At 43.7% G+C, this 14,563-nt stretch overlaps 1 protein-coding gene across 4 annotated transcripts; it reads left to right on the forward strand.

The window, feature by feature from the left end:
* The first annotated feature begins 5,056 nt into the window (after nt 1–5,056).
* On the forward strand, nt 5,057–13,131 carry LOC145902714 (uncharacterized). 4 transcript variants are annotated; one of them, XM_082990799.1, is made up of 6 exons: nt 5,057–5,293; nt 5,631–5,787; nt 6,086–6,212; nt 8,201–8,266; nt 12,039–12,127; nt 12,320–13,131. In XM_082990799.1, exons 2-6 carry the CDS (start codon nt 5,639–5,641, stop codon nt 12,483–12,485), a joined length of 597 nt encoding a protein of 198 aa, XP_082846925.1. In that variant the 5' UTR covers nt 5,057–5,293; nt 5,631–5,638; the 3' UTR covers nt 12,486–13,131. The 4 variants fall into 4 exon arrangements, with proteins under 4 accessions (XP_082846925.1, XP_082846924.1, XP_082846927.1 ...); XM_082990798.1 differs by having other exon boundaries at nt 11,985–12,127; nt 12,320–13,128; XM_082990801.1 differs by lacking the exon at nt 8,201–8,266 and having other exon boundaries at nt 5,062–5,293; nt 12,320–13,126.
* Nucleotides 13,132–14,563: the final 1,432 nt, after the last annotated feature.

Consider the following 14,563-nt stretch of genomic DNA (forward strand, 5'->3'; position numbering starts at 1 on the left):
TGGCCTTAATTATCACCTGTCAGAAGTTGTGGCTTGCGCAAGACCGACGACCGACTCCATGGGGAGAAGGACTTGATTGAAAAGGGACACGAGGATTGCGTTTATTTGATCGATGATAAGTCACAGGACCGACGACGTCTTCAGGTTAATGGCCCCAAAACCGACCCAGACTGTACGCCTGTGCAAGCAACGGCACTTATACATTGTTGACAGGCGACCTATATTAAACACAAAATCACGTGATCTCGTTTGGGTAGTTGTGCGCGGATTCCAAATCAGCGGTGTCTGATGATTATCTGACGAAATCTCTCGTGCTCTACGTAACGATATTCGTAACCGGCGCACGTTTTTTCGCACAACTTGGCAAACTTTTCGCCGGTAAACACCTGCTTGCACGGGAACAGTGTTTTCAGTTTATGACTGGGCGTTTGAAGACCGAATTAGGACAAACCGATGGACATCATGCAACGTAGTCACATACGACTTTGTCATGGTATAAAACAATGTAGATGTCTGGGTTTGTGTTGTGTTGTACGAAACATGTAGTGAAGACCACACAGCTAATCGTCTGTTTGATGAATACTGCCCAAGCGACCTTTTAGTCACCTCAAATATATACACCTGCAGAAAGTATACCAAAGATAAGAAAAATTTAACAAACCATGAAATTCATGAGACAAAAATTTATAACCACGACGTAATGGAAATACCAGACAAAATCAAACTGAAGATAAAATTCTTCGGCGATTTCGCATCGTGAAGGAGTTAGCATAGACGGAATATCTACAACACGCCCCCTCGGCTATCAGCTGCTTTACCCGAAACTGCGATAAGTGTTTAAAGTCGATCACCTGTCGAAACACATGACGTAGTGGGTGACTGTTTGGTTACAACTGACATTGTTACGTAAAATGACGATGCTCGAACGCTCCTGGAATGTTAGGATTGCCGAGTTGATGATCAAACAAAAGGGGTAGATGCTACAAGCTCACTTTTAGATTGTTCAACACTCCACAAGAGGGACGGCTGTACTTTTAGGTGATTCACAGTGGACTGTTGTTTAGCTTAGGGTCCTACTCGACTGTATTGAGCCCTATTTTAAACTACAAGAGTCACGGTCGCGTCAATGGATTTGTGACGAAATATTGGGAGAAAATGGCGTTCTCGAAAGCGGTGATCGAGTCCAAAGATTCTGTAAGCCGTTGTCAATTAACGATATGATTCGACAAAAAAATCGCGGCCAAAATTTATGAATTTTCACTCATCGTATGCGAGGAAATTCTCACATGACATCACGTGCTGTGACGTGAGCGGCGTGTGATGAAATCGCGGGAAATTTTGTAGTGGGTCAATAAAATGTTTTGTGAGGAAGTGAGAAGTAGAATTTATGAGTTTTACCGCTTATAAGCTATCAGAAGGCAAACATTAAACTCATTGGAGGGTAATGTTGAAGCGTGGAGTCGTTAATGTGGGGAGAAACCCCTGGGTAGCTGATGATGGAATTTCACGCAAACAGAGCAGCGGAACTTTACAAAAACTTTTTAATATTGCGCACTAGTTACAGCTTACTTCTGGATTAAATACACATTTACCAATAGACAAACAAACCAATGTATGAAACAATGGCTTCGGAACTTTTCCCGCAAAAAAACAAATAGCAATGAAAATTGTGGTTGTTACAAATAGTACAACCAGGGCAACAAAAAAATTTTAAAATATTTGAAAGTAGAATCTTAATTCCAAACTACGTGGTAAGTTACTCTTGTCCCCTTTTCCATGAGCTGATCATACAAAAACAACACGCGTGGAAACAAATAAATCCTAACAAGTTTAAAACAAAAAAATATTCATTGGATATATGTTGCGCAATGATTAATCACAGAATTCCTATTTTTTATCACCGACCGCGGCTCCTGTCGACAATTTTTCCACTGGGTCTTACGTCATGTTGAAAGGGTCGTCGTGCAATCCACGGTGACGCCAAAAATGTGTCAAAAACCTGCACGCCGACGCCGGCGCGCGCGTGGTAATTGACAATAATTGTGGCTAATTGCCGCTATTTTGATATATTTACCAGGGTTTGGTGATGGGCATAGATAATACGGGAGAGGTTATTCATCACTGGAGCTGGAACTTCAGAGTAAAACGCGTAAAAGTCGACAACGTCAGGGATGAGTATCAACTTTCACGAAAATGGCGCCGCTGAATCCGACAAACCTGACCGTACAGTTCGTCCGAGAAACCCTACATACTCCATGATTACACTCACCCCGAAAGGGTACTCCATATAGCCTCTGTATTGGCGGAGGAGTGGTTGAAGTTGATGAAGCATGTTGAACCGGTTTAAAAGCGCAACCTGCGTAACCCCAGGTGGATTGAAGATGCGTATCTGAGACCGGCGTCAGACGGAGGTCGCACGTCCAAAGCTGTTCCATCAACGCATGGAGTTGCTATCTGGACAGCTTGTAATGTGAACGCGCACCTAATTACTTCGCAGTCCCTTGAGTTTATTTCGACACCTGAACCTGTATTGGAATTTTCAGCGATCTTTGTACTGATGCCACGTTCCATCGCGCAGTACGGGCGCCAGCACCACAAACAAACCCCATTCGTTACCCGAGTATTTTTCACCTTATCACTGGGACAGACTGCCCCCCTTTATCACGATACGCGCCTTCGGGCGGAACCGAAACAGTAAAGGCCACTTGAACACAAGGCGGGTAATGCTAAATTTCCCGAGGTCTATGTAAATGGTTATATGAAACTGAGGTGAACAACACGAAACTTGCACAAAATTTTCGCTGCCGAATATGCAAAATGCAAAGCGTCCCTAAAATGTTGTTACGGCCTTAGATCTCCGCAGTTAGATCATATCTATCAACAATTGGCCAGCATCTACAGAATGGAGAAATTTCCGGGGCGATAGTCGAAAACATTTTGACAAAAAGTGCCTGATTGCATTTTCATTTGCCGTTTAGCAGATTCCGACGCAAAAGCCGGTTTACATTCGCAGTTGTTTCACAAATAAACTCTTTCCTTATCAACCCCCAAACCGCGATATCCCGGCAATTCAAAACTAACTTAGCGGCCGAAAAACCGCTTGAGACCTCGCCCGCATATCTTAACGAGCAACTTTATCGATGATATTTACTAAATAGCGCCTTTTCATTATCGCTGCTCGTTTGATGCGAAACACGTTTGATGGATGGAACGTGATCGAATCTCGCTGTCTTGTACCATTCGACACATTAAGCGTATAACCGACCGCGTTTTCCACGTCACGAGCGGGTTTTCCAAGAACGCCGATAGAGAGCAAGTGTTTGAGTCCAGAAACGGGGACCTATCGCTCAACAAACTGCAACAAGGAGGCGTAATGCCATCGCAGGGACACAAACACTTGTCGGGCTTGCTGATTAGAATCGCTTAATAATTGACAGCGCGCCGCGGAATGCGGCCTACGCGGCTGCGCTGTTTCACGCTGTAACACGCGAAGTTTCGGGCCGAAAAACAGTAGGAAAAGGGCAACTGATACCTCGGCCTGCAAGAAGTGAATGGCTGCGTGGATTGTCGCATTAGGTAAAAGTCACACGACTGCGTGGTTTGAACAGTTTCCACCGCCCACTCAGCGCGAGGCACTTAAGGAAGTGGCGATTTGCGATAAATTGGAGATAGAGGAAAAGTTCCTTTAACCTTGGTCGTTGCGAAATTACGAAGGTTTTTAATTATTGCAACACTGTGTACAATTATAATGTGAAAAGGGAACGAGGTAATTCACACGATTTTTCACTTTTCTCATTATATCCACGATGCTCAGCAATGTTGCGCAACCCAAAATTTTCCAAAACTTTCTGAAATTGAAAAACCATTGTTCGAAACGTGGATGGATTCACCTCAAAATCCTTTCGATTCACATTTCAATTAGATCAACCAAACTAACAAAACAATGGTGCCAATTTTTCGCCTTACACGCGAGGTTGGTATTGTTTTGTCCGAAATGGTCGGTTTACAAGCAAATGTCCTCTATGCCGCGTTTGTCAGTCCGAAGTGCTTGTTTGTGTGGCGGACTGTCTTAAGAGCGGCCGATGTACACGCGCCACAAGACAATTGATCGGCACTTGTCACAAGTGTCGAACAGCATACGCCGACACACGACCAAACTTGTTTTGAAATACGATACCACTGATGTACTGCCATACTTGTACGTTTCCCTGACATACTTGAGGCCATACGTATAATGGTAAGGGAATCTCGAATTTATTTAAGGGTTCTTCACACGGGTTCGTTTGGATATGGGGGATATAACAAGCAAGTGGCATCAGTGCGAGTGAAAATTTGTGGCGGTCGATGGAAAATGGATTCCTTTACTTTTAAGGTTGGGATGTTAACAAGACGGGTACTACGTTCAACTTCCGGCACCAATTGTTACTCACAATGCACGTGTGCGTCAGAGGCGCGGCTATCACTCGTCAAAACAAACGCCTTGATGAATAGAAGACTGTGTAAGCTATCTATATATACCAATGCACCCTAAACATACGTCCAATCTCAAACGGTCGACCACAATGACATCACAGCCATGAAATCGGCTTAAAACGTAGGGGAGGCCTGTATATGACTGAAGGACCACGTACTGTCCCACCCAAGTACTTCCTACGGCCCACTTTAAGAGAAAGTGGACCCGAAGGGTCACCAACATCGATATTTGTCCGCGTGAGACTTCGCAACGCACCCTGGGGGTCACGGTGAATGACATTATCTGCCCCAACGCTAAGTTTCGCATAAATAGGCCGCCGGCTCTATTGCGCTCAAGCCGCCGTCTGACGTAAGCGCGCGATTTGGTCCGTTGAGCGAAGTGCGCCGAGAAAAGAAAGTCGGTCGAGCATTTTTTCTCTCGCTCTGGGTATAAATAATGCGCTGGAAGCGCTGGTTTAGACACAGGTCGTCGAGTGTTCCTCGAGCAGTCTTCCTCCGAAGCGGAGAACGCTCCTCCAGTGCGATTTGGTGGAGGACATCAGCCACGTTGTGGATTTAAAAGTTAGCGTCTTAAGGTTCTGCCGCATAGGTGTGAGTGTAGTTGACGGAACTTGACTCGTAGCATAGAGGGATGTAGTATGACAAGGCGTTCTTATACAATTCTTGCAGAAAATATGGCAGAGTTCACGATGTTTAAAATGTATTTTTTTTTGTTTAGAAAAATAAGCTTAAGCAAACAACTAAGAAACGTGTTCTTAAAAACTCTCGTATCAACAACTGCTATACATTCATCAAGTACCTTGCAACGAGAACGGAAAACGTAAGTAAACTTATCTCGTAAAAGAAATAGGCAAAAAATATCCTGGTCTTTTTTTGTATAGCCAAGTCTTAAACTATTGCAATGCCTGCATTTTACTTTAAGGGTTCAAATGAGACTGCTATTTACCGCCGTTTTGTTACGGGGAAATTAAAAGCCCACCGGTTTGTTTATCTTGGGCCAGTTATCAAAGCCTGGCCCCGCGAGATATTGTAAACACTCCGCTCCGGCCCGCCTTAACCTTGCGACCCCGACGCGTCGCTTTCTCACGAAACGACCGAAGAGCAAAAAAAAGTTGGCAGCATTCTTTCGAATACTAAAATTATTTTTTGATCAACAGAAACAAAAATGCAGTCACCGGGAACAAGTTTGATTCTTCGCTCCGCTGCTGTTCTTATCCTGTATTTCATTGTCGTCAGCGACGCCCGCCCCACGTCACAACAAAGAAACTCTGTCGTGCACCCGAACATGGTTCATAACGTGAATCAGCACGCAAGGTGAGCCCTCAATTTTGTGAGCGACTTTGCGGGAAATGAAGGGTCAAAACCCGGCGGCGCGCCTGTCGGGCCTAAAGTGTTTTGCGAAGACGAAACGTCGCTCGCTCGAGCGCAAGTGGCGTTACGAAAACAATTACGTTGCGCGACCGGTTTTAGACGGCTCGCGACTGGCACGGGTATTCACCGAAAATAGCAATGTTGTAACCGTGATTAATCAACAGCGTGGTAAAAAAAGCATTGGAATTGCTTGTTTTAAAATGAACTTTTTAGTTAAATCAAAAAATTTTGAATTCCACAGAACATCAGCGCGCAAACGACACGCCGAAATTCGCGTAACGGACGAATACATGCGGTACTTGATCGAACTCAAACGCAAAATGCTGCTCAACGGAATGGTCAGCGCCTTCGAGAGCAAGAAAATAAAGGTCAGTATCGATATACAGTAATGACACTACTTGCTACAATTCACTGCATATCACTCACATACATACACACACGGGTCGTTTCCTAAAGGCGACCTGTAGTGCATTTTGGCTTGTATGTTTGCTTATTCTACGTGGTCACCCAATACATCAATTCGATCGCGAACTCGCATCGACTTTGTGTGCTAAAAAAATAATACTCATCGCCCGCAACCCTTGCACGAAACCCCCAAACCCCCTTTGCCGCCTCACAGCCCCTCACGTGCCGCTAGCACTTCGACTTTAGCCAGTACCGTGACAGTAGCACAATGATTTGGACAGAAAGCCAATTGTGCCGTCACAGGAGGTTATTAAAACGAACCAGCGAGCCAGATTTTACTAACAGAGTCATGTGTATGATAAAAAGGGTGTTAGAAGTTAGATTTTAACTGTGGATAAACGCTCTTGATTTTTCGGGCCTCCGCAAAACGCCTCTAGTTAGGGATAGCACCCGGCTGTTTGGCCGGATTACGGGCAACACATAAACGTCAATAAACAGGCCGCTGTGGGTCTCTGCACACGTCGTCCGCTGGGAAACAATAGACGGCCTTATTCCAGGGCACAATAACGGCCATTGACTTAAAACGAATGTTCGACTTACGCGGGAGTAGAATTTACTGCGCAATGATAAAGCTTACAAACAGATCATGCCATAAAAGTGGAATGCAAAGTAATTTCTCAAAGCGCAACCCCTTTTGTAAAAAGTCGATTGCGAGTTCGAAATCGAATGATGTATCTGACCACAAAAAATGACCTATTTATTACACTTAAAAACTATCAATTAAAAAGTAAATTTACAAACATATTACGATAATCATTTTTAAGGTTATATCGTAAAACACGTTTTTGTTTTTTTCACTTACAAACACTTCTGAACTAATGCTTTAGTTTCCTGTCCAAATTACATACGACAACAACACCATCACAAACATTACTAGATAGGCAAAAAAACGCGGGGCCCGTCGCAAACCTTGAGCGTTTATTCACAGATGATGAAAAACAGAGTCTTGCGACAATACTTGCGGATAAAGTACGCAAACAGCAAAAGGCGGTCATGAGGAAGAAGGCCAAGAAGCTGGCACGCCGAGCCACCGAGAGAAGCCACACCTCTTCCCAGTAGAGGGCGTTAGAGAGAGAGAGAGATGACGTAACGCTATGCGGAAAGAGAGAACGAGTGACGTTTTCATGCTATCTCTATAGCTCCGAAAAAAACTGACTGCTACATATACGCCGCAAACTTCGCCGCCACCCTTATAAACTGTGAACTGTGCGCCTTTTTTTATACATATTATACATATACTATTTATTTTTCTGCCTTGTCAACCATGGCTGCATTCCGCGATACTGTGTTTGAGATCCCCACCTTTTTTATTTATTAAATTCCACGCCGCCTATTTTCACGTGTTGCCTGCTTCACGGTGCTGTGCGTGGTTGAGCAATACGCCAGTATAATTGCTCCAATCGCGCGCGGCGCCATCAGCTATATTTCTGCATTCCTCTTTTGCGCAGCTTTTTTGTACTATTTAAAAATGCACCGTTGTTGTGCACTGTAGCAAGCAAAAAAATAACAATAAACGAAGACAGACAAAAGTTGCTTCACTTATACGCCATGAGTCTGAGCAAGACAGAGTTTGTCAGGATATATCAGTCTGTGACGACAAGAAGGCCAGTTAAAGCGGCAGATGTAAAGAATTAGCCGGTCAAGTTCGCCAAACTAACAGCGAAAACGGCACTTAAAATCATCTCCAACTAACGTTTTCATATCTTATCAATTGGATTTATAATACTAACACTATGACTAACAAGTCTAACACTGCATGCAGTTTATCTGAACAAAAAATCACTTTCAGCCCCAAACCCACAAAGCCGCATTGTTTTAAACTAACTGACGTGATCAACGGGTCGTTGACTCACGCACCCGACTGACCTCTGTAGCCGTGTCTTCTTCGCAGAACCTCCAGTTTTGGACGCAGTACGACTCGTACGGCCGCCGCTACAGGCAAATGGCTAGTTTTCAGGTATTGCAACATCGCCATTCACTCATCGAAAACATTGCGTGAAGTTAAAACTGTCATTAGGCTGCTTTAAACTCGGTAGAAAGGCGACTTAAAACTCGTCGGGCAAACCTATGAGGTGTTTTGCAGCGGCGGCTAAGGTTATTTGGCCGAAGGCTAATCGGAGCTGCAGCGTTCTCCGCTTGCAGGATATTGCATGCTGGGTGTGCTTTGGTAATGTTTCACCTTCTCTGTTTGCATGGATTGTGCTCTTTAAATATTCTGTTACTGATTCTGCCTGCTCATAATATGAAGATAAGCTTCTGGCAATAGGAAACCGAATAAAATCAGCTTCGTATTGCCAGGAGAGCTATTTTTTATGTTAGGATTGTGCTCTTGCTTGCTTGCTTGCTTTTCTTACTCACTACGACCACATGCAGTACTAAATTTCATATAGAATCGCGTAATAAGGCCTTGGTTTACATTTGCTTTGTACCATTTCCAACGCCATCTCCAGGGTACATGGGACGCGGTTGCCGCAAGGGTCGAGGATCAAACCTGATAGCATTTGCCAACATTTGCGTCGCGTGTTGACTAATCCTGATTGACGCCGAATTCGCCGGCAAACTGGCAGCGAGATGTCAGAGATTCGTGCAAATAGCCTGTTGAATCACTTTATCACCACGCAAGCCTGCGGGCGCAAGAAAGATGTTGTCGCGCGAAAGCCGTTTTCACGGGTTTCGGCACACGCAAATTCACTTAATCTTGGCGAGATAACAACACAATTTTGAGTTTAAAACAAACCAGACACATTTCGCGTGAACTTCGGCCATTCAGCGCACGGTAAGCTCTGGTGCAGAACGGTTTGCCACGAAACAAATGACCACTATCGTAATCCGATCTGACAAGCAAATAATTTCGTATGATGTCATCACTAACTACTGTAACACGCTTTCACTTCAGCAAAATGCCAAATTTGTGAAGCTATATATATGCACGAATGAAGGGGCATACAAAATGCAGATTCGATTCGATGCAGATTTGATTCCGAAATCAGGCCAATTTGGGCCTCAGTTAACGCAATTTGCCTTGCGCCGAATCCTTTGCAAGAGCCACAATCCGATGACGAAACCCACGACACAAACAAACCTTTGTATCCAATTTCAGTTTGGTTCGACTATACGTGCTCCCAAGTCCCTACGGCGGTGGCACAACATACGCGAACAATAGGACACATTTATCGCAACGTTTTCTAAGCGCATCCGAGTAGTCAGATAAACTCCATTTTAACCGTTACAGCCTAAAACTGTTTTGCCCACAACCGATTACGTAATCACACAGACTCGGCGTGAGTTTTGAGCGGATTCGCCGGTTGCTAATCACTGCTGTGAAACGTGACGGGAAGGTTGATATTGACCCCACAGTGGTTTATTTTTCTTTGTGAGTTGCCCACAAAGCGTAATCACCTTTCGTTTTGGTTATCCCTGGTGAGATAGCAATAACAATAGATAATTTTACGCAAAAAATTGCCGACGACCTTATTGTGACAGCGGAAGCACAAGCAACGCATATAAACAAAACACCGATGGTTAATTTAAATAACAGTGAAAAAGCATGTGCAAAAAATGGCTTTGATTTTTTTGTTGTTACCAAAGAAACTCGGACGAAAGCACGTTTCTTTGTAGGCAAGTGGAACTTGAGCGATAAGTGTAACCGTAGAATGGGCACCAACACCTGGCTGCACATGCATCTGACCCCCGGGGCAGGTGTGAGTTGTCGCACATCTCGACCTTTGTGTGAGTTTCTCGTATAAGTAAGTGAAACATTAGGTGTTTGTGAGTCAGCGGGAACAACGATCGAGGTGCAGATATTATCCACAGCGACCTGTAGCCGCCCGCTTATCTTTCGTCGCAATTTGCAAACGAGCACCACGCGCGGTATATTGGCCGTCGGCTATATGCATTAATTGCTGTGGTTGTCTGATTTCATGTAGTTTACGTATAAACATTACCACGTCCTTTGCGTTGAACCATTCCGGCGGTTAATACTGTAAACGCAGCCAAGGACCACACCGCTTCTTGAAGATTCGTAGGAAATTGGTCAACTAGTCACTAGTGGGAAAGGTACCTCTCTACAAACGTATCGTACGAACAATCGACTGATTTCTTGGCGTGATCAATTAGCCAGGACCACGAAGCACCTTTTAATGAAGCCACTGTCGGAAAGACGTCCGGGCGATGTGAGTCTTTTTATAGATAAATCGCACAAACAAGCGTCAATCTTGAGCCAAATCGCGTCGATCAGGGTCGTTGTGTTTATTTTAACGGCAGGCAAGTGTTTAGCCCAGAGTCTAAAGGCGACTGCTTCGTTTTCGAAAAAGAAAACCGAAAAAAAAACTTCCCACGTCCGGTAACGACTTGTTAATGATCAACAAGTTGGGACGAAACTACCCACGACAAAACTTTCTCATTTTGAACGTTTATGAATTAAAAGAAACGTTCTCAACACAGCAGGTCCGATCAAACCCTGGCATCAATACAAGACTTGAACGATCTTGTTTCGACAAGTAAGATAAACGCACACAAAAAATGATCATACACATCGTGAATCATGAATATGTACGCTGCGCTTCTTCAAACTAATTCGTGAATGTACAGCATTGCATCTCATGAATCTTTTAACACTGCGGTGCCAATAAAAATATCTTAAATTTGCCGCGGAATGAGAACTCCCGATCTGAACGTTTGGCCTTTATATGACAACTTAAACCGCCTTACAAAAGTCTTAAATTCATACCACAGAAAGAGAAGGCCTCTGTTGTTCTCTCAATAGTTATATGCATGATGTGCGCGCTTGTCGTGTTTATTTCAATGAAGTGTGCGAGGTTAAAGGTGCGGAGAGTCTGTACAACAACGCGTCTCCGTAACAGCGCAAGCATGCCATTGCAATTGGTTGCATTAAATGAGCAGCTGTGCTTTTTGTTCGCCAGAAAGTCTGTTTCAAAGGCCTTTAGAAAACAACAAAATCCGTTTTTATAAAAAAACAAAAGGTCATGTTATCGCTATCTGTTTTCACCTCAAACGTGTTTTCGGTTTGTTTATGGCATGACTCATAGCATAAGAAAAAAGACTGCACCGTATATTCTCCTAAAGCGTCTTGCGGAAAACATGGGCCCTACGTGAGGCTAATTGCCAGAACAAGACGGGTCAGCTGCAGCTTATTACACAGGCTAACCGCAAACTGAACTATATTAATACAGCAGCAAGCCAGTGGCTGGCTGTCAAGCGCCAATGGCTTATCAAGCCGTGAATACATTAGGTGGTTGAAGAGGCACTCGTGATAACTTGCACTATCCCCAAGTGTTGGGTTACGTGCAGATTGCAGTTTGGCGTCATCGACAGGCGAGGGGTTGTTATTGGTTCATTTCTAGAAACCCTTAATCTGTTACCCCAGTGCTCTTGATAAGGGTGCAAGGGGCTGTAAGTTAATCATGCATTTGACTTTACCCGAACCTGCACAACAAACAATTGCGGTTAGGCCTTCTGTAGGTCATTAACTTAATGTTTTCCTGTTGACTCGACCCAAGTCAAGTACAGTATCACAAACAGTTGGACCGAAACCGACGTATCGGAAAAATACAAGCGAAATTCATACAAAACTAACAAATTTTTTTTGAAAATCATGTCGCCCACACAAAAAGCAGCGACGAAGGGGGTATTCAGCTGCTTTTCTTTGCGTCCAGGTATATCCCACCCGCATACCACATAGAAAACTGAACACGGATATTTTGAACCAGATCGACGGTAGCGAAGCGAACGGACTGCGCGTACGAGTTGTTAACACAAACCCGACGCGAATGCCAACCACCTCAGAACAATACTCAAGGTAAGCAGTTGCATAATATGTGAAAACATATTTTTATGTTTGTGAAAACATATACTATTTGAAAATAGTAACAAAATGCTTGAAGTAAACTAGGCAAGTGAATTATTTCACGAGGCAGTAAAATATTCCAGTCCCTTTGACAAAGCAAAGTTGCATCACTTCTAAGCGGCGCGCTTAATTTTCCCTCGGCAGATACGTCCAACAAACTCACGACGCGGCTGCTGTGGCCAAAACATGCCAAGACATGCAAGAGCTCATGGCCCGAAACAATCTTCGCTTTCGCGTGAGCTGCCAGACCAACCCTTCGCGAAGGAGAGTGCCAGTCCGCTATTCCAGTCACCGTTTCACAGCAAAATGAAAGGTGGCCCACAAACTGGCACTGAAACAAACCGGGATTTTGAAATTTCTTCAACCTACACAGTGTTCAATAGACATCAGCGAACGCCGATTTCAAAGAAGCTTCTTGCCACCCCCCCACACACAATACACAGTCCATTTATTGCCGTTCTTCGTGATTTTTTGTCTCGCGTGTGCGCAAATAGGTGTGCAGTGATCGTCTGCGTTAAAACCCTGACCAAGATGTCGTTCAATACATCAAAATAACGTGCAACGTAATGAGAATAGCTTGCTTTTTGCTGATAAATGATACTGCAGCACACCAAGGCGTGTACATAATGGCAATTTTTTCAGGTTCACTTTTTCCGAGAAATTATGACGTTGGGACCACATATTTTTTTTTACTTGCTACGAGAAAGTACAATTACCAAGAGCAAATAGCCCACCAAGTTCCAAGAAACATCCAAAAGGCTTTTCAGTAACAGTTATGATAGGACTTAAACACACATAACGCACATATACTATTCAACATCACTGACAGCTTGCTAGTTAATAAAACCTACCTGCATTGATAGTTTCAACAATGAATGAACCGCTTCGGTCAAGCAATATGCCTTTTCCAAAGATCACAAAGAGTTTCATGCCAAAGAACTTCGCTTTGAACTTTCCGACTCTAGCTGCTTGTTCTGTAATTATTACGCAACAGTTGCAGTCAAAAATTTTAGAAAATTTAACAATAAATGTGTCAATGGAAGTTTTATTTATTAAAAAAGGGACAAGAAATTTTAGGAATTAAAAGAGGAGAACTGACTCTGTTAGATATTTATATAAGAATCCAAAAACATTTTTCCTTTTGTGACATCAATGGAAATTCACACTTTAAATGCAATAAACCAATTGTTTGTAAATTTTCGTTTGTAATTAGGCAAGTGTCAAATGCAATGAATTTTATATTTGAACAGGGATTTAAAAACGTGCCCAATAAAGATTTAGGCAAACAAAATAAAAGGGGAAAAGGTGAAGCATTGTGGAGGGCGTTTTCGCCAGCTGTCGCGCTCATTTGCCAACTGCAATTCAACGTTTTTTTTTGCGGGACGCATATCTCAAATACGAACGCTTGAGTGCGTGATAAAACAGCTTCAATAAGCCGATTACGAGCATGAGAAGATACGTACGGTAAGCACACACTATCAGGGGGTAGCTGACTGTCGAGATGCAAATATTTGTACACCCGCCGAAGGTGACGAAGCCATTATGTTCGGATAACGAGGCATGTGTTTGATGTCTACACGTACTTATGACTACTGAACTGTTTTCGCCTTCCCAACTTTCCTAAACTCCATGACCCCCTGCGTGGCTTGGACAGGCGGCAATGGCGCAGGCCGTATTTGCCCATTGAGGACGGTGGCGGCTCGCGTCCTGGAATGTCTTTTGTTGGTCGCTGGCCAGGGTGCCAGAAGCTTAAATTAACGCCAATCTGATCTCGCCAACTCCAATAATCCACGGTAAACACAACCACACGCAGAGGCAAACACAAGGACATTTCCGACAGAGCGATATTGTAAGGAATTTAGACGTTCTTGTTATCCACTGACCTTTGGCGACCTTCGCTGCAAGGAAAGAGTCCGCTTTTTGCAGGAAAAGGCAGCTGTAAAATATTCCTGGTGAAGACAACCGTTCAGATGAGGGATGCACAACTCAAACGGTTATGGGCGCCATAGTGATTTTATTCTGTACAGTCCAGTGCCATACTATGACACATGATTTTATAGAAATGTTAAAATAACGGATAAATCTTAGACATGAGTGTAATTTTATTTTTATAGTTTTCATCGACATACACGAAATTTTGTCCCTTTTGTCGCGCACTGCACAGTTTTCCTGAATTAACGACAGGCTGGAACACCAGGTGTCCGGAAGTCCCTCCGAACCACAGAAGTGAAAGGCACTCTTCTTGCATGTCGTCGAGTTATGTATCAATGAACACTTCGGAAAATGTTAACATACGAGCTGTCAGTTCAAAACCACAGTCCGGGCCATACACCCACAACGCAACAAGCCACTCGCATTGGACAAGCTGTTGTTAAACTCCTGCGTCCA

Source organism: Ascidia mentula, chromosome 5 (assembly GCF_947561715.1).
Source record: "Ascidia mentula chromosome 5, kaAscMent1.1, whole genome shotgun sequence".
Taxonomy (NCBI): Eukaryota; Metazoa; Chordata; class Ascidiacea; order Phlebobranchia; family Ascidiidae; genus Ascidia; species Ascidia mentula.

Bases quoted from the DNA above. Each gene is read 5' to 3' on its own strand.
- LOC145902714 (XM_082990798.1), top strand. From the start codon at position 5,639: ATGCAGTCACCGGGAACAAGTTTGATTCTTCGCTCCGCTGCTGTTCTT. The intron at 6,213-8,200 runs GTCAGTATCGAT...TCTTCTTCGCAG, and splicing joins TCGAGAGCAAGAAAATAAAG to AACCTCCAGTTTTGGACGCA. The intron at 12,128-12,319 runs GTAAGCAGTTGC...TTCCCTCGGCAG, and splicing joins ACCTCAGAACAATACTCAAG to ATACGTCCAACAAACTCACG.